This window comes from Tachypleus tridentatus, chromosome 13 (assembly GCF_004210375.1).
Source record: "Tachypleus tridentatus isolate NWPU-2018 chromosome 13, ASM421037v1, whole genome shotgun sequence".
NCBI lineage: Eukaryota > Metazoa > Arthropoda > Merostomata > Xiphosura > Limulidae > Tachypleus > Tachypleus tridentatus.
Genome location: NC_134837.1, coordinates 62573776 through 62595504, shown reverse-complemented (window position 1 = coordinate 62595504; position 21729 = coordinate 62573776). Strand labels below are relative to the sequence as shown.

General features: G+C 30.8%; 1 protein-coding gene and 1 long non-coding RNA gene across 2 annotated transcripts in view; one reads left to right on the top strand and one right to left on the bottom strand.

Annotated features, from left to right (window-relative positions):
* The window catches only part of LOC143239582 (uncharacterized), a 45702-nt gene that overhangs the window by 22617 nt on the left and 1356 nt on the right, over positions 1-21729 (top strand). The window lies entirely within an intron of this gene.
* Positions 11528-20675, bottom strand: LOC143238083 (uncharacterized). The gene is made up of 2 exons (XM_076478017.1): positions 20432-20675; positions 11528-19298 (listed from the first exon to the last, which is right to left on the bottom strand). The coding sequence occupies exon 2, from the start codon at positions 19271-19273 to the stop codon at positions 18239-18241; it is 1035 nt and encodes a 344-aa protein (XP_076334132.1). The 5' UTR covers positions 19274-19298; positions 20432-20675; the 3' UTR covers positions 11528-18238.

The window sequence follows — 21729 nt, the reverse complement described above, 5'->3', positions numbered from 1 at the left end:
ATTTATAAATAAGTTAGCGTTTCGTAATTACTATTTTATAAATAAAATACAATAAAGACAAATGTATTAAGTAAAAATAATTTTATTGTGACATTTGGAAACCTTTGGGGTCATTCCATGTCAAATCACCCATGGCGCTGCAGGTGACTTCCACAGAATGCCTTGAAAAAATTCACATGTGCTCATTTACCCATATAATGGTAAACTGCCAAATATTGGATCAATATCTCTAATAGTTTCTGATTTACAGCCCTGTAAAATTTAATTAATTTCTTTTTATTTTTGGCAAATTCATTTTTGGGCAACTTTGGCTGCTTAAAGCTGCAAGAGTAATGGTGGTAGAAGGCTAAAATTTGCTACACTGACTGAATTAATCTCACAGAATTCAAAAATGGTCTCCAACCAAGTTTATCTCTCTTAGGATTTGCATAGTGAGGCTGTAAAATCACCCGAAAACCCCAAATCGTAAAATACATTGGTTTATGTAATAAGCCATAGCTCTAAGACTTAATACGATACAAAGCTGATTTTTTTTCTAATTTCCTATAACATATCAGTTGATAATTCAGCAATTGTTGTAATTTAAAGTCTGTTAGAGCTCCTGTAAAAATATTTAGTGGCATGCAACTTTTTATGATTTAGCTAAAAATAGCCCTACTTCAGGCCACAGTTTGACCATGTCACCAGTTATACAGTATTTTCAGATTTTTACCATATATTCTTACATCTCTGAATATGATCTACAAAAAAAATCAGGATGGTGTTCAACCTACTTTCTGAGTTATAATTTTTTAAAGTATCCTCTGACCATACGTTGTTTACTTGAAAAAAATCAGTTCAGGTGTGTTACAGTGTGCAAATATATCCATACAATTTTGAAAAATACCTGTCAGAATATTATGAATCCCACTAAAATATTCTAACCAGCTTTTCACAACGTTAAATAATGAAGTTGTAAGAAACAAGAAAGAATTAATTCATTTCTGAACAAGTTTATTGGCATAACAAGTTAGATCACATGGCAATGCAAATATATTGTGTATGCATTACAGTTATGCAGATATGGCTGAGTTTAAGATTCATAATATAATAAATACATAGGTAAATCAGACACAAAAAGCACAGTGCTACAGGGATAACTGAGAAAGATTATAGTCACACCAAACTGCAATAATCATGACAATGAAATGTTTCAAAAACTGCTTTGGCAATAAATTAGCCTTAAAAACATCAAATAAACATTACTTTGTTCAGACAGCTTGAATAAATTTCTGAAATTCGAGTTTGATTATGTTGAGATCACTTTGACTTAGAACATAGTGGTGAGCATTACTGCCTTGCACGGTAGGTGCACTTATCAGACAAAGAATATGTTGGAAAGGAATCCAGCTTTCATCTTTACGTGACCTTGCAGGCCATGAGAACAGTTCGTTTCTTGATTTCTTCATAAATGACACCAACACATCGGAATGTTCATCTGATCTATCTTTTATGTTTCCCACACACCATTCATGATCGTTTATGCATGCCAAACATTTCCCTGGCTGATAATTGTCATTGCTATCATTAGACCCTATTTGAACTGCTGCAGCATCACTTTCACTGCTACTACCAACAGTTACAACTGTCTACACATCATCACCTTCTCATATACAATTTGTTGGTAGAATAAAGCTATGATGTGACCTAATACCTGTCACAGTTTTGCATTTTTCATAGTACTCAAGTATATCAAACTTTACACAATTCTGCAGGACTGATTCCTGATTGACAAGAAAGAACTGAATGCCCTGAATGTGGTCCTTTGCCCAATGATACATATCAGAGACACTTAAAATTTGATAATGTATTATTTTACACAAACTTGATTTTGTTTGAAGATCATGTTCAGAGATGTAAGAATATATGGTAAAGGCTGATTAGAATATTTCAGTGGTATTCATAAATTATTTCAAAATTGTATGGATATATTTGCACACAGTAACACACCTCAATTGAAGTTTTTGTTTCAAGTAAACAATGTATGGTCAGAGGATACTTTAAAAATTATAACTCAAAAAGTAGGTTGAACACCACCCTGATTTTTTTTGTAGATCATATTCAGAGATGTAAGAATATATGGTAAAAATCTGAAAATACTGTATAACTGGTGACATGGTCAAACTGTGGCCTGAAGTAGGGCTATTTTTAGCTAACTCATAAAAAGTTGCATGCCACTAACTAATTTTACAGGAGACCTAATAGACTTATAATTACAACAATTGCTGAATTATCAACTGATATCTTATAAAAAATTAGAAAACAAAATTCAGCTTTGTATCATATTAAGTCTTAGAGCTATGGCTTATTACATAACCCAATGTTTTTTTACGATTTTGAGTTTTCAGGTGATTTTTACAGCCTCATTGTGCAAATCCTAAGAGAGATAAACTTGGTTTGAGACCATTTTTGAATTTTGTGAGATTAATTCAGTCAGTGTAGCAAATTTCAGCCTTCTACCACCATTATTCTTGCAGCTTTAAGCAGCCAAAGTTGCCCGAAAATGAATTTGCCAAAAATAAAAAGAAATTAATTAAATTTTACAGGGCTGTAAATCAGAAACTATTAAAGATATTGATCTAATCTTTGGCAATTTGTCATTATATGTGTAGATGAGCACGTTAATTTTTTCAAGGCATTCTGAGGGGATCAACTGAAAAATTTTCCAAAATCTGGATGATTTGACATGGAATGACCCTTTGTTCTTTCATGACGGTTTGTTACCTTTCTGATGTCACGTGACATGCAGGTCCTTTGGGTATTGTATTAAATGATAGTTATTTTTTATGCATAAAATTTTTTGAATATGGATTCAAAACAGAAAATTCCAAATTGTAATTGTATAATTGAAAGCTTATTACTGAACAACTTTGGTACAAAAAGTTTTGGTGATAAAGAAAGCATAATTTGAAAGGGTAGGCCGACGCCAGTTCTAAACCTGACTGGAAGAACAAAGCAGTGCGTTCGAAAATTCAATGCAAACCAATATTCCAGGACATCTTGGTAAACTGATTGTTTTAACTTGCAGAAGCTTTTCTTCTGGCCGTGTTTATTATTTAACATTGAATTTGGGACATGGAACTCGAGCGGGATTGATGATTTAAATAATATACATAAGACAAGTGAAAGGCATTAAAATTTCTCCGGTCATATATCTTTAACTGTAGGCCTAGCTAGATTTGGAAAATCATGGATTGAATTCGAACTAAACAGCCAACATAAAATAAATGTAAATGCATAATGAAAAGGTGAAAAGGAGTAGAGACATTTTAAAAAGATTAATTGACGTAGTATGATATTTGGGTGAACGACAACAATTAGTATTTAGAAGTCACGATGAATCACTACAATCTGTAAACCGAGGCAGTTTTGTGGAATTGGTAAATTTGTGCAAGAAATATGACCCATTATTGAAATCCTTCATTTAGAGGAATTGAGTGTTTTTTTGTTTTTTTCTGGCCTGCCAAATATAATGCAGAATGATCTAGAAATAAAGACTGACAGTTTCTAAGAAGGTGTAATAATTTTTTCAATGAAAAGTAAAGGAGGATGGAATAAAACTATGTTTAATTACTACAAGTAATTAATTTTATCGTCATTGGCTGTCCTGTGCATTTTCTCAAAATTTTATAATCCACTTGTTATGCTTTTCCTTCCCCATCAGGGCAAATCATAACTCGCCCCTGATTTATTAATATCTCAACACCTTGACATTCAGATAGAGTAATTTATATTCAATAACATGTCACGTGAAACTTACGTCCTTTTAACGACCTTACGTACCTATATACGTATGCAATAATTCACACGCACATATATATCAGTATTACAAATTATCACATTTATTATTAGCGTTAGACAAACTGTTTTCAATCCATGCGTCATTACCGTGGTAAGCAACATGGGACAATTCCACATCCACAAGCAATGTCTTGTATAGTGCTGCCATCTGTGAGTATTTATATGCAAATCGTTCTCTCGGTATCACGAAATAAGTTCTCATGAGCAAAACTTTTTACTTAAATTTATTCTACCCAAAATTAATATATCTATCTATCAACATAAACTGAATACATAATTTCACAGCAAAATATATATATATCTCATGTCCGAAATGGCCAGGTTGTTAAGGCGCTCGACTCGCAATCTTGTGGATCTGAGGCTCGAATCTCCGTCTCACCAAATATGCTCGTCCTAAGTATTGGTGATGACGATCTGCCTTCCCTCTAGTTTTATACTGCTAAATTAAGCTGCTGTTTTGTAATAAAATTAAACGGGGACAATTCGTCCACATTTCAGCAATCTTCATCATGAAAGAAAAAAACATTAAAAGTAAATAAAAGTAGTTTTTAAGTGAACACTCAAAACATTAATAAGAGTGTCGCAGCTTAAAAATGACCGATAAATATGTGTTATATACCAAAAACTGACAAGTGGTTTTTATACGTTTTAGGCCAGTTATCTAATTTTATAAACAACTCTAGGCAGTAGGAGTCTAAGGCCTCACTAACATAATCTTGGCCCGGTATGGCTAGGTGGTTAAGGCACTCGACTCGTAATCCGAGAGTCTTCGAATCTCCATCACACCAAAGATGCTCGCCCTTTCAGCCATTGGGGCATTATAACGTTGCGACAATCCAACTATTCGTTGGTAAAAAGAGTAGCCCAATAGTTGGTGATGACTAGCTGCCTTCCTTCTAGTCTTACAGTGCTTAATTAGGGACGGCTAGCGCAGATAGCTCTCGTGTAGCTTTGCGCGAAATTCAAAAACAAACAAAGAAACAATCGTTTACAGTTTTCTGTAATCCAGCACTACACGTTCCTTTCAAATACAGTTGATAAAGTAGTCAAAACAACCCAAACCAAACTTAATCTTATCACCCAAACCTCGTCGCAAAAAGTTCTAGCAAAATGTTGCTGAAATATACTCGAATTATGTGTTTCATGAGTTTGTTTCACTCAAGTGCCTCTGTCGTAAATGAGAGATTTCTCGTATATATAAACCCGATGTAAGGTAGATGTTTATCTTAGTTGTTGCCTTTGAAAGATGGTGCGATCTGCATAGCTAAGATCAGAGACTCACGGTAGTGTGTCGTGCGGCCTAAACAACCTGCTGGACACACTGTGAGTTACTAACAAGAATTATAGGTTAGCGATTTTCCACATTCTGTATTTCGAACCATGGTAATCTAGACTAAAACATATTTTCCGTGAGTATGCTCTATTGAACCCTTATTTCAGAAACCAAATTTCAAGGCAATCCATTAAGAATTACACGAGATATAAAATTTCAAATTTTGCTTACATTTTTTCTTCGCACTGATAGTATGTACACTTTGATATGAAAAACTGAAAGTATGTACACTTTGATATGTAAAAAAATATTATTAACTTTAATGTTTTTTTTTTCAAATCTGGTAACCTAATAGATTTTTAGAACCTACATTTAATTTTCAATTATGTACTAAGTCACATGTGTAAAAGTTATTCAACAAAACCGATCAAATTTCACCAAAATGTTTGCATAATGTATCGGTTAAAACTCTTTACTAAAGTTTCATCCAAAAGTAAAAATAGTCAATTTTTAGTTTTTGTCATCCGGATTAAAGACGGCTGATTCAGAGTAGCAAAACTATAGAGTGAAAGCACGTGCAGATACATAAGCATTGGGTAGTCCACACAAACTAGATTAGCAGTTTTTAGCTTTATAAGAACGCAAACCTATTATTAGGAACAGACCTATACTTTACAGTACTGAAGAGATTCTTTGAAATATATGGTGCTAATTTTCATCCTACAATAAGCTTTTAGTACAACTTCATCTGAACTATTAATTTCATTGTTTCTTTAAAATTGATCTAGTAATACTTGTTTTATAGTGAAAGGAGAAAACAAAAACTAATTTCTTTTATACGTAAAAACCACCCACCTTTAATATCAAACAATATTTTACAGCTACCTATAATAAGCTTCCTTGAACTTAAAAAATAACAGTTTTTGTTTTAATAATTTTTTGTGTGAAAAAAGTATTTTGATTTATTATTTAAAGTCAAACAGTTCTGTAATAAAATGTTTATAACTAAAGTATATACATTCAGTCATTGTTAAGTCTAAAATCTGCCGTTTAAACTTAATTGCATCTAAACGTTTTTGGTACACTTAATGTATAGAAAGAAAAGCCAGTCTTCTATATTACGGAATTAAACTTGCTTGTTACTAACTGTACAATATATTTTTAACTACTAATTATATCGATAGTTCTGACTTAAGAGTCACAACAAAAACTTGTCTTTAACTTCTGAGCTTTGCTGAAAAATAACATACAGTTTATGTCTTCACAGTTAAGTCTTTCCTATACATAAATCACACTGGATGGGAGTTTTCACGCAAAGATAATAATCAAGTACCCATTTTTGAAATGTTTAATACAATAAAAATATCACTATTTTACTAATACTACAACTTATTAAGGTTTAAAGGTGAATTTTACAGAAAAAAGAAAATTTTGCAGTCAAAAGAACTACTCATACTGATTAATTTTGCAGGTTCACATTTTTTATAAAACATATGTGCTAATAAATGAAACACAGAACTTGGTGCAGAAAGAGCCTTTTCCTAGCGGCAAACGTAAATACTAAAATGTTCGGATTGCCGCTCGGAAAGGGATCTTAATAGTGTGACATAATAGTTGCCAAACAAACCGCCAACGCCAGCGCGTTGAATGTAAATAAACGTGGCCAGTGCATACGGAGAAACAGAGTCGGGGTCTGTTTTGACTTTATGTTCTGAACATTGTCGAGCAGCGCCATATCAATTCGAACCTACTCTGAACGAACCTAGAACAATTATTTTTGACACAGATCTGACAAGTTCTAGTGATGAGGACAGTTCCACGAGCGAGAGTAGTGGAACTGTGAGTGATACTGAAGAAATAAGATTATATATTAAAACAACATACATGCTTTATGAGGTTTATGAGATTTACATTTAATATGACAATGTCAAAGTACTGTGTTAAGATTAATTTTATTATGATGAGTTATGGAAATATGTTATGGAGTTTATATTTGATTGTTTACAAGTCTACAATGTTTTTTTTAAATATATAACATGTACTTGATTACTTCAACATGTTCAAGACATAGTCTTATTCCAATTTATCTTGAAATGTTAAATTTGAAAAATTGTATTCTTCAAACTCTTACATATGTAAAAATGATACAAAAACATCTACAGAATGATCTACCAGCTTTTAAACTTGGAATATACTCTATTTGGGATAGATTTGTCCAATGTCTAGATTAGGAAATAAAGGTTTCACTGACTTTCAGTTGTCACAAATGCAAAACACGCTCATGAATGTGAAATATGTATGTGTAGTTACATTCTTCAAAAACTTGTACTTTTTAAATTATTATATTATACTAGTTATTGTTTATTGCTTTATACTGCACACATACCTTTAAGTTTGTTCTTTTCGTGATGGCAAGGGATGGCTTCAGAGAGGTGGAACCTGTACGCTGCAGGCTGAGATCAGTCCTCAACTCTACACGAGAACTGTCGATAGTTTTCTCAGTCTCAATCTGCTTGGCTTGAAACCCACGGATCCAAAACAGTGGGATCCGACACAAAACATGAGCGTTCAAAGTGATCTTGACAAAGCTTTGCATGATGTGAAGGAGTCCAGTTCTTCCTATTGACCATCCGCACCCACTGTCGCCACCTTGCTGGTTCCTTCTCCTTGCACGGAAACGAAAAGAAGCTTTTGCCCGATGCCGAACAGTTTTTACAAACATAAGCAACGCAGTAAACCATGTTATCATAAAACAAACATAAAGTAGCAATACCAAGACAAAAAATAGTCTCACAAAGTATGTAATCCGAAAAAAGCATCGATAGATTTACGTAAAACACCAGCACTGAAAGGAACAAAATGGTTGGCGCGCAACGAAGCGTGTTTGGCAACTATTACGTCATAGTTGTAAAACGTCACGGAAACAGCCGAACGACCGAGAGGAACTTGAGTTCGAGAACCCGCATATTTTGTTTCATTTTTTACTCAAAAAAAAAAGTGTTTAAAAATATGACAACCACACAGGAATTATACCTAACCAAAGTACAGTTTCTAAGGCAATTATTAATTTTGTTGAAAATTCACCTTTAAATCTTCAAATCTCAATTTTTATTAATCTATTATTTTCCTGTTATAAGTTAATAATTACATTATTTTTAAATTTGAATTAACATCCTCTTTGCAATTCGTTATCATGAATCTAGTTTAAGAGTTTTTAAAATTATTTTAGAGCATTCCTTGTATTCCTGCTGCAGTTCAAACGTAGTGACTGATAATTATACTTACAGACTGACCATATAATGTTGGGTTACCCTGTCTTAAAGTATGCTGCACAGATTATCAACCTAAAATAGACTTTTATTTACCCAAATTGCTCAAAACAAAAGTTAAAATAAGATGTCTCTCTTACATTTGAAAACATATTTTTATCACAAATTACATAAAATAATGTCATAAAACTTCTTCATTGATAGATGTCAACCAATAATAATAATGTGATAAAATATTAAGTCTCTTGATATTTACACAAAATTATTACAACTAGCCGATTACCCGTGGCGCTAGTGCTCACTTGGGGTGCCAGCAGTTGATGAGGGATGGCAGTTAGCGATCTGTATCCTAGTATTAGTAATCTCTGTTGAATTCATTTTTGTTATCCAAAGATAAAACATTCTACATTCTCCGTAAACGTCAAAACTGCGTGACCTCTTCACTTTCGTTTTGCTCCATTACTCGCAGCAAATTCATCTGTTCAAATTTTTTCTGTACATTCGAAAGGAGAAACGGAAAAATCGCGAACCCTAATTGTAAATCTACGTGCACACAAGATAAAAATTTCGCGAATGATTGCACATGGCATTATTTTTTATTTTTTTTTTACATTATCATACATATAAGCAAGTTTCATTATGTTAGTCAATGAAAGAAAAATTTTTCTGAAATGTGAAATGCCTAAAAGAAGAGAAAGGAATTTTAAAGTGTCAAGGTGAAATTTTAAAATACCTTACTACTATGAATTTGGTTGGTACTGCAAGTGACTTCTTTTCTATAGAAAACATTATTTTCATGAGTAGTATTGAATCCAAAGCATTTATATAGCTGACACTATTATATAGGTTCAGTTGATAATTTATTAATTGGAAAAGCCTTCATTTTCGTATCCAACCACAACCAGTTCTATCACTGTTAATAAAGGCTCATAGCTGACACTACAGATCCATATATTATGATATAAAACTGAGAAACTACTGGTGTGAAGTATCACTCTTTTGTAAACCATTTAGTTATGTGGTAAGCAGTATTGAACTTTATTTAAATATTACTTTATTATTTCATCTGTAACCTAAATTTCATATACAGTTGTCAATAAATAACATGGCCAGGTGGGTCAAGGCATTTGACTCATAATCGGAGGGTCACATGTTCAAATCCTCATTTAACCAAACATGCTCACCCTTTCAGCTGTGGGGATATTATAATGTGACAGTTAATCCCACTATTCATTGGTAAAAGAGTAGCCTAAGAGTTGGCAGTGGGTGGTGATGACTAGCTGCCTTTCCTCTAGTCTTACGTTGCTAGATTAGGGGCAGCTAGTGCAGATAGCCCTCATATAGCGTTGAGCAAAATCCAACAAACAAACAATATTTTCCTTTTACAGAGTCCAGAATTAGGCTTCAAAATGAGTACTTTTTATACAAGTCTTGTGATATATCCATAGTATGGTAACATCTTATTTGATATGTGTAGATGTAACACAACATATATCTGAAAAATAGACCACAAAAATACTGTTGCCATCTACAGATATACATATCCCAATTTGATATGCTGCACAACTGGAACTAAAACCACTGCTAGCCCTATTTGTCAGGGCTACCTAGTTATAGAACATGAGCATTCTAATAGGTTTTGAATACATTAAACAAAAAAAAAAGGTTTATTTTAGTGTAATATACTATTTGTTGAAATTTAAACCAAATTTTTGGATAGGTTTTAGAATACAGTGAATTTTGCAATTGTCTTTAATTAAAAATGGATTTTACTAACATACAAAAAATCACGTTATAATATCAAGTACTTTGAAAAACATAAAAGTTGCTAAAATCAGTTAGATTGTTAAACTATTTCATTACATATGAAAATGTTATATATTCAAAGAGAATTACCACAACAATAGGAAACCTTTTCACACAAAACTTGTAATTTAGGCAGGAAGCTTGTATAAACTTCTTTATTTATCTAAAAATTTCCCCATTGTTTAAAAATATTAAACAGTATTTTTTAAGGAACTGGCAAAAATTCTAAATGTGGCCATCCAAAGCTATTTTAAAAGAAGTATGTTAATGAGAGTTAATTTGCATATTGTGTTATTCTATTATTTTAAAACTTGTTAGGGCTAAGATGATCAGAAGTGAACATGAACTTCTTGTGAGACATTATTGGCTTGGGACAAACACAAGATTTAGTAATTAAAAGTGGTACAAGTCTGTATTTGGTCATAGAAACTATAACTAAGTGTACTCTACCAGATTTCACTTTATAATACAGATTACATTTTGTAACAGTTGTAATGTGAGTACTTTAGCAACACTATCTACTGAATGAACCAAGTCAACTAGTCATTCACCAAGACTTAGGATTTAATGAATAGTTTTCTAGTTTTAGTAATAGTATTTAGTTATAAGACTTTGTATTATTTGAAGTGTTAAAATATGCACACAGATGCATTAAAAATGAATGTGCAGTATAAACCAGGGTCTCCCAAGCCTTTGAGTTGTTGGACTCCTTGATGAACTCAAAACGTTATAGACCACCAAATAGTAAAACAAGTAATTAAATGAAAATTTAGTTTTAGAATATGTTGTTTTCATTACTGTGTGAATTTATATATTGTGGAAGATTCAAGAAAAGAAAGAAATGTCATTTGCTCACTATTGGTTCTAGGTGTAGGGCAGTTGCTGGTATAGGCCAACCTTACCCTATGGGCAATCTCGACCCTAAGGTCTTTATTCACCCCTGTACAGTATCACCAGGGGTCGATAATGAACACTTTGGGGAACCCTGGTGTAGACTAAAGTTTATAGTACTGTTAATACATTTCCTTGCATAACAGCACAGTGTATATATAGAAAAGTTTGATCTGGTGCTAACTTTAGTTAAAGTATTTCTATCTTGTTTCGTTATAGTGAGTACAATAAGAAGTTTATTTAGAAACTTACATCAAATATTCATAAAATTTAAGTTGCCTTTACTTCTGTGAAACAGAATTGGTCATTTTAGTATAATTATGTGATAGTGAAAATATATGTATTAAAAACAGAAAAACAGTTAGAAGCTAAGTTCTAGTGTTCTGTACATTAAAATAATTTGAGGCCAAGACCAAAATTCTAATTTATGGACAAACTAGAAGAATATTGTAAGTTCCAAATTTATTCTTACTTTTGTCTCTTGAAGTACATCAGTGAGTTACACAGCAGTTACAGTGGAAGGCAACAAGTAATCTATAAATACATATATAGTCAATCTCTAGCCCTAAAATATTATTTATACTTCCTATTAGGAGATACATTTTGTAAACTGAGATAAGTTATCTTATAAATTTACTTCTTGTTAAGTGTCCACAAAATTACTGTGATACACTAAAAGATATTGAGGTATCAGTATGTCTTTAATACTGAATGCTCCAAATTAAAAAAAAAACGAACAAAAAATCAGTATAAAATTTATAGTAATAAATGAACCATGTTAGGACTAAAAATGAACAAGCAAATTCATGCTGTATAATAAATTTTATTAATTGTTGGCTAAAAGCATTTTTTGTTTATTTTCATGCCTGTTTTTACAACAAAATTACTCGTTTTTTAAAAAATAATACACTTCTAAAAAACAAAAGAGACTTGTATTAGTTTGTAAACGATGAACAGTAATAAAATTACTCACACTTTTGAGAGTTTATAGAACCTATTACAAGGGAAATGCTGTGAAGTTCTCAGAAAACCATTTTAATGTCACATGATTACAGTACTAACCATACATCAACTGAAACTGGTATAAAACTCATGCTCACTGCTTTCATTCTTTAACTGTAAAGCAGTATTAAAACAAATGTAATTCAAATCTTACAATATAATGGTGCATACACTGGAGAAATTGGCTGTTTTGTGTGAGGGTGCACAACTGAACATTACTGGATCACAGAGAATAAATTCTTCCAAGCAAGATATACCACCTAAACATTTATGGTAAGATTATACTGCTTCAATCTTGGTTCTTCTTGTTAGAAAGGATGTTTAATTGTGCGATCCAATTCTCCAGGCTTTCAGCTGGATAGCACTCTTGCCTTATTAAGAAGAATCAGGATCAAACCAAAACTCTTTTCATCACATACAATAATTGTAACAATAACTTGAAGATGGTAACACTTGAGCAGCCATAAAGAAGGATATAAACTAACAAATAATTAGTACTTAATAGTAACTAATTAAAGGGAATACCTTTAATTAATGGTATTCCTGTTCTCTCTCTCCTTCTTTAAATACATACTTCAGTGATAAATAAATAAATATACGTGTGTGTGTGTACGTATAACGAAAAAAGGAACACAGATGTGGAAATCAATAACTCCAAGTACATATATGCATAAAAATTACAAACTGTAGTCAGGCTAAATAAATATTTATGTCTATGGAGAAAGATATACCTACATTAACTTTAATTAGAAGTATGTGTTTTTATAACACTTTTCCTTTGTTGTATTTAACACAAGAAATGTTATGTTTGACTAGAATTTGCATAGATGAGTAGTCTGATGTATCCCAACCTGGTTTCTGCACTAACTAACAAACTAAGAATTTTAATTTTCATGTCTACTTTCATGTTATTAATTTACTACGTTACCAGTCTCATTCATGTTTGTAGTTACAGTGCTGATGTTTAAGGTTTTTATCTGAGAATTTCTGAGTTTTCCTTCATAAACCCTAACCAAATAAATCACTGTAATCACATACATATATTATACCCAATGAAATAACAATAGAAACTGAGTTATCTAATTACAAGTATTAAATAAATTAATAATTAAAAACACACAAGTTAACACCATACAGAAAGACCAAACCATTAGTCCTATGTATACATACTTGTATAAGAAAATAATTCATTCTAAGTATTACTTTATACCCACTCAAATACAGCACATCTGGTTTACCTCTAAGATTTAATGTTTTGTGGAGTAAGGAATATGTTCTATGTTCAAATACACAAAAAATAAATATCACAATATATTATTAACCTTCAATAAAACTTGTCTATAACTTGACTTTATAATCCAGAACTGTCATTTCCTGATTTCAATAACACCTACACTGTTCTATCAGTTAGCTTTAACTCTGTTAGCCACTTTCATAAAGTCCATGAAACAGGATTAATATATTACATTAATCCCACTCTATAGGCATGGAATTTTTTTATATTCAGTTTCCAAAAAATGCAAACATTTCAAAATGTGTTAATAACATACACACAGCAATTAAATCTTGAAGATCACTGAACACCATTAAATAAATGAACAATCAATATTAGTGAAACAACAGATAGCTAATGTTAAATAGTGAATCTTGTAAAGTATTACAGCCAGAGAACATTGAAAAGGAATGACTGTACAAGTTTAATGGCACTGAAACAAATTTCAAGTTGATTTAAAAATAACATCACAAAAACTTGAGGTTTTAAATATATCAATCTGTTTTGTCTATAAATGAAACAGAACTTAAACATGATAAACTAGCACTATCTTTCCAAATGCTTATAAGAAATTACAAATTTCAATTTTTAAACAATTATAACTATAAAAAATTCTAAAACAATAAAAAATAGCTTGTTATTAAATTTTGTTCATAAGTTACAAATGATTAGTTTAATTATCTCAAAGAGATAAAATATATTTACATTTATACACTGTAACAGAAAGGCTGTTTTTTGTATTAAAGCTTAAAAGCTCAGCAATGGGCTATCTGTGCTATGCATATCAAACCTGGTTTCTAGCATTGCAATCGTAAATGCTGCAAATACAAATACATTTTTACATTTAGAAAGCTGCCTTTATTATTACTTACTCATTAAGAACTTTTAAATGAAGAGAAAAATAAAGTTATAATATGGTTATGTTGCACTCATGGATCTATTTAGATTAAAAAACAAACAGTTGTCAATAGCTGCAGCACTTGAAATTCTTTTAGGCAGAATTAGTATAAATTAATCTAGGATACCTTTTTCCTTTTTATTAGATACATTTTTTGTGCCAGCAATGCCAAGCATGTTACATGCATATATTCACTTAAGTTTTATAACTCATCAGGATCTCTCTACCAGCCTACCTTCAAACTGAAATTCTTTTAGTTAGAATTACAGTAAATTAATTTATGAGACCTTGTAAATGATCAAATACATTTAATTGAAAGGGTTTGACTTCCTGAGTCCAAAACTGTAATTAGATGTAAATTTGTCAAGAGATGACAAAGTTATGAACTAAAAGATTGTACTTGAACAAAAACAACAACGAACAAACTCAGCACAATTCTATAAGCTTCTATGTCTTGGCTAAAAATTATACTGATACAAAATTACTATTTGTCTGACTCAGAGCAAAGTGAGCCAACAAACATGATCTCCATTAAAACATTTCTAACAAAAGTATTTTTTAACTTCAAAATTATAAAAAAAAAGAGGTAACTCAGTACACCTTCACAATGATGTATTTCTAAAAGAAGGATCTTCTTTCTTTCAAAATCATCTAAACCTATAAATGTTCATACTTTCCAAAAAGCTAACCCTATCTCAAAGTTTTTGGACCAATATCCATGGCAAGAACATGTGCTACAATAACTTTGTGTCTTGCTTGATTTTTGATATCAAATGAACCATAAGACATCACATAGATATCAGTACATTATTAATGACATAAATTCACACATACAGAAAAAGTAATTTTTAAGCTAGTTACGTGTAGCTGTATTTGATTCTATACTTTTTATTCTTGAAGGCATTATTACAAGAGTTATAGTCAAAACTATTTTTGGCACTTCTTTGATATGTCGTTTTAATGTATTATGTACTATTCCACTATAAAGCACTGGCCTGCACTTACTTAAAGATCCATCCTTATCCATCAAGGTTACCCAAAGAGGTTTCAAAACTGAGTTAAAAATACTATCAGATATCTTCTGTTTCAAAGGTATTTTTCTTTACACTTTTTAATAAATGTGATCAGTTATGATTTGGAAGATTTCACTTCACAAATGCTAGATCAGTGAGTAGTCCTGTATAATTAATAACTGATACTACAAATTTCACTTCAAATGGAAACTTTAGCTAATTAGAATAACTGTTGCATTAACTCTTAATGATAAGATATTAACTGTATTTTTTAGCTGTATACAAATGTAATAACAGGACTATAGGATTATCTTCATAGGCAGATGGGAATATGGACAGTGTCTCACCCAAATAACTTTATTACTTTTTTGATAACATCTTGAAAGTTTGTTTGTTTTAAAGTGAGAATCTAATTAAGTAGGTAATTTGGTAATTATATCTTGTATTTTTCGAGATGAGAAAGTATACCTTGTAGCAAAACATTTGGCACATTTTTGCATAAAATTGGCATCTCATTAGAAAAATGGTTCTATTTCAATAAAACAACTGCCAAACATATGTTTCAGTTGAATACAATATACTAAAAATTGTCAAAAATGATTAGAAAGCATAGAAGGCATACTTATATGATAAAAACAATTTTGTCTGAACATAAAAAAACTATGACAATTCAAATCATGTAAAGAAAAACTTAAAGCAATTGCCCACAGTTGAAACATCACTGAATATTTATAAAAATCAGAGAAATTTTGGTGGTCGACTTCATTTGATTACCACATTCAAGTTTTATAGTTAAAATTTTTCACAAAGGATCCATCTTATGCTTTATCAAAGTAATGCCAAATTTGTGCAAAAATCTGTATTTATGAATGTGAATGCAATATCTAAACTTAGTTTGTTTTCAAGCAAAAGTCAGTTACCATGAAGATGAGACATTGTCCTGGATCCAGACAGACAGCTAATCCTTGACACTTTGTGCAAAAGTGTAAAATCAGTGCCTCTGTCAACAACCAAGTGTTTTGCACAGAACTGCTCATTATAAATTAACAGAAATATCCTATTTGCATATGCATGCTAAAAAGATGCATAAATAAAATCATGACCTAAGACAAAAAAAATGTGGGGTCTAACCCCCTCTAGATGTCTCTGTTCCTACAGGCTTGTTCATTTAATTATAGTTGGATGCTTCATATATCCAAACTGTTCTAGAATGTGCACAATTTACTGTTTGTTGACTAATATATATCAGCATCAGTGCTATGTATATAACACGTCTCTTTTAGTTCATTTTAAATGTTAAAATGTCAAACAAACCAATTACACTGGTAATAAAAATATATGAAATATTAACATTACAAAACAAAAAATAATTTATATTGTACTATTTTTAACAAAACATCCTACACGTGCAGGAGAATAAACATAACTCTAACGTCAAAGTGACAAATTTGTATGTGTTATACCCTGAGAGAAAGAAACAACTCAATAACAGTAACTATAATAATATATTTACACTTTTTATCTAACTAAATATTAGTAGCTCAAACACAAACTTAAAACCTACTTTTGGATTTATGAACTATATAAATAATATTTGATCTAGATAAGAATAATTTCTTTTACTCCACAATTTCCTAAAAAAAAGTCTTTGCCAACATGTCAGGCTGTTTTAAAGAATCCAAGCGTACATTAGAGATGTGTTCTAGATCTTATTTTATTCATTTATAATATAACTTGATGTATTCATACTTTACTGCATGTATTAAAATTACCTGTGACTTGTGGAAAAACATGTAGAAAATCTGTATTGCATTATCATTAATTAGGTGCCAACTGGAAAGTATTTTTTAATTACCTCACACCGTACAAATGTCCAAATCAGTAAAATGCATAAATCCTTTTCTATGATTCATCAAGACATACTGACTGTTATCCACCAAGACACAGGACATTTATAAATGCTAAATACCTTAAGTAATGAAGTGCAATAGAATACTTAAGGTATATTAGAAACTACTGAAAAATAGCAGTTGTAATTAATTTTTGTATATGCCTACCAACTTGTTAAATAAACTTAAACACTTATTTTCATCAGTTACTTTTGATTTGTCAAAATATGGTGGAACATAAAATATATCAAAGAATGAACATGTGTAACAGATCAAAGAGCATTACATCTCACAATTTGTATTTTTTTTATGAAAATGTTTACAAGGTTTAAAATAATTCAAACCTATGTCTATTACTATCATTCAAAAACAATTCTTAAAATATCAATAATAAATAAATACATTACTTTACACTATCTCATGCAACCTAATTGAGTGTTTAATAAATATATATTTTATTTACTGCAACTCTGTGTATGTGTCTATATGTATTAAAAATTACTTGAATTAATTATGTTGAATTACAATAAACTTGTACGTATAGATCATTGCATATCATCACATGAGAAAAGAAAATCTTTTTTATAGTTTTTAAAAAGGCATCATTCCTAAATTTGGTCAACACGATTTTAAAAATTTTACTATAAAAAGAATAATCCAAATAAGAATGATACTATCCATAAATTTACATATTGGTGAAGTTAGAAAACTGGTGACTTACTAAAATAATTTGAAAGCATTTATGAAGATTACAACCGAGACTGATCAGCTTAGTTCAATTTAAAATCCTGCAGCAAAATCAATAACCATAAAAACTGTAGCTCTAAACAATGCATTTTAAAATATCTCAATTATCTCAGTCCTAATCATAATTTACTGAAAACAATAACACCTGATGCTTTAACAGTTCATGGAGAAATTTGTCCAAGTTTTTGAGAGAGAAATTTCATTACTTGCAGAATACAAATTTTTGCTTAAAATTTATCTTCAAGTAAAACAGGCCCCTTCTCCAGTAAAAAAAAAAATCTCAGGAGTATGTTTTTATGAGGATGTAATTTCTTAAACATATGCATATGATACACTGTTACTCAATTTCTTTGTTTAAAATGGGACTCAACTTTTCCATTAAATACTGCACTGTTGAAACAGAAACTTGAAATTTATGGGCAACATCATGAAACTGTAGGCTTAGATTCTTCACCATCAGGACCAATAGAAGAGCATTTTCTAATGATAAAGTAGAGAGTTCTCTAATCAGATTACTGCTTTTACTCTCACCAAACTCATGATCCTTCTGTATTTTATAATCTTGATGAAAGCTAAAAATATTTAGCTTTGAGGCAGCTTCTACGAAATATGTTTGAAAATCTGTATAGGTTTTGAACCCAGTATAATAACAAAATTGCATACTATCATTTTTTAAAAAGGTAATGTTTAAAGGGACTGGTAATTTTACCTGCATAAAAGGTAACAATGTAGACGGTAGGGTTTTGGAACTTGAATAAAATTTCCTTTGTGAACATGTTAAGTCATCATTTTCAACACTTTCTGTCTGTGTACTTTTTGTCAATGTCTGTTTGGCAAAATAACTTGTTTGAGTTGACTTGTACTCATGCAAAACTGGCTGGGCAAAATATATCTCATTTGATAAAATGTCATCAGTGATTACTCGAGAGTTAACTTCAAGTTTTTGTTTCTTTACAGCCAGAAGATTAACAGATTTCTGGGAAGTTTCTTTATTTGAAATATTCTTTGATTTTTCTCCTGGGTAATATTTTCTGAGGCATGTTCCTTGGTTTTTTATGCCAAACAATGTTTGATGTGGGTTAGTGCAATTGGTTAAATAGATTTGATGTTCTGAAGCAGGTGTGAGATTCTGAATAGGAAGTGGATTTTCTAGAGTTGGACGACCATCTACAAAATGACGAGAACACACTCTTGTGTTTCGAGAAACACTCAGGTCAGGTCTTCTTATCAGTTCCATCCACTTATTATGCAAATCTTTTTTTGTTGTTGCACTTGGGATGCAAAAAAATTTAAGAGGTGTATCATCAGGGTCAGGAATAGTGTAACGGCTGTCACTTTTACACCCAATGACACAACAGTGATGATGAGGCATTGTGTATTTCTGCTTCTGGTAGTACCTGAAACAATTAACTTTAGGTTATGAACTAACTCTCCAATGTAGACACTAAAAGTCTTAAAATTATAATTGAGCTTACATATGTGTGCGTGTGTTTAAAACTACTGAAAAATCTTAGAAAGTTTTCTAGTGAAATTGTGTGCATATATGACACACACACATATATAAAACTGCACATACATACACAATTCTATATGGTTTGTTGGTGCAACATTTATCAGAAGTTTTAAAAATTGCTTTTAATTTACTTTTTTAAAGGTTAGTTTAAATGCTGAAAGTTGGTAAAGCATTAGAAACAAAGCAGGCCTAACGTTTGTGATAAAAATCACATTAACTGAAGTTTTTTCCTTTCCCCACATTCTTCTTAATTTGCCCATTGCAAATTTTGAATCTTCAGCAAATAAATTAAAAGGAATGTTGTAGAAACAAAAAAGCAGTCAATATAATTTTTCTCATTAATATTTAGGTATATTACTTTTTTATCCTTTAAATATTATTACTAAAAATTACATTACTACAATACAAATATTTCTACCAAACAATATTTGAATATTTCAGAAATGATACAAATATAATAAAAAGAAGCAATTTTCATTAGCTTTGCCTGGAAATCGAGCTATGCAGCAGAACTTGACAAACATGCAGGAAAACTTCTAAAACTATAAAGTCCCTACTGTACGTTTGGAAGGTACCTAATCTATAACTTAACTTAGTTTACTTTTGGTCAAGTTCCTGCAGATGCATTTTATTTTTACATTCAAGTATCAAATATGTAAAATAGTTAACACTTGAAGAATCCGATTTTCTTAAACTATGATAATTATGCGTTGATTTAAGACGACCAAAAATGAATTAATCTTTAATTTTAAATCAACACAAACAAGTCTTTTAAGCTTTATTTTTGAGTTTATAAATTCGAAAAACTAATCTACTCCTAGGACTAAGATAGTTCGACTTAGAAAGCCAATCAACGGACATATAATTATTAATTTTATTTGCAATAATTGAATGTAATATCAATGACGTTTTTATAAATTCACAGGTAGGTCTGTAAAAGATTAGTTTGGGATGAAGATTTGCTTTACCAGTATTACTACTACTTTCACTAGCTTTAACACCGCAAACGATACTTACGTGAAACGAAACGACGCCCTGAAAAAGTTTGTTTTCACGTAATTTCGGCACAATGAAATAAAAATATATATATTACAAGCCCGTTTTAGTCATTTCAGTGTTGGGCATGAAATTTTACTTATTCCGAACTTCCAGAAAATCTTATTTCTGTATGATTTTTGTATTTTACTGTAGCATAAAACTAACTTGATACTTTTAACCTACTAAGTAGTATTTCGTTACTTCCTTCGTTCTTAGCAAAATTGGTAAGTTGTTAGTCATGAATTGAAAGCGACCTCTAATTTAGGTTATCGAGTGTTTCTGTTGATTTTTATACAGTGAGATTTTAAAAGCTATTATGGAATTTTAAACCACTATTTGAGTATTTATGAGAAATATATATTCGCCATACTTTATTTATTAAAATGTAAAATTCTGTGAACTATAAAAACCCACTATTTAATTACTAAACTTAATGCCCAACAAGTGATGTGAAATGAATCCGTTAGAGGGCATGCTTGTGAATGCGAAATATAGTTAGGTTTAGGATTTGTAGTAAAAATTTAAAGTTAAGGTAAATGAAAATGAACTAAAAGTGCACTACTAAATTTTATCAGACAAATAGTATCTTTACTTGACATATTTCTTTAAAGAAAGACACTAAATTTTAAGTTGTGTACAGTTAAATCTAGAACAGAAACAGGACTTGACAGTTAACTTTATTAATGAGGATTGGTTATGTTGATAAGTGTCGAATAAAAAATCCAGCAACTGAAATTATGATTTAAGTTTATTAATGTCATGAAAATAACCAACTAATCGAAATTAGTTTTTAAAGTTCAAAGCTGTAGATTTTTGTAACTATTCAAGTACTTGCATTATGATTTCTCATTATTTTTAATTAATTCAAGGTTGTACAGCTTAATCCATTAGTGTCATAATTCACGAAAGTAATCATCTAATTCAAATTGGTGTATATAATTATCACATTTTTATATTATTATTCCACGTATCCAAGTCACATGCTAGAATGATTTATTAATGAGCATGATAGTGAATTGATAAGCAAATTCCGCTAATAACCCAGCTTTGGAGCACTTGGGAAAGACAAGGTAGCAAAACGTTTTATGGGTTTACATTGTTCAATCCTTTTTGCTCCTCAAGATAACATAGCCAATACCTTTATCTTTTTCAGGAACACTACATGTTACATCTTTTTAAAACAACAAAAAAACTAAAGTTTAGCACACTGTATTTGATTTTTAGTATCCTTTAAAACTTATATGAAAATTTACACAGAGTATTGAGGTAACATTAAG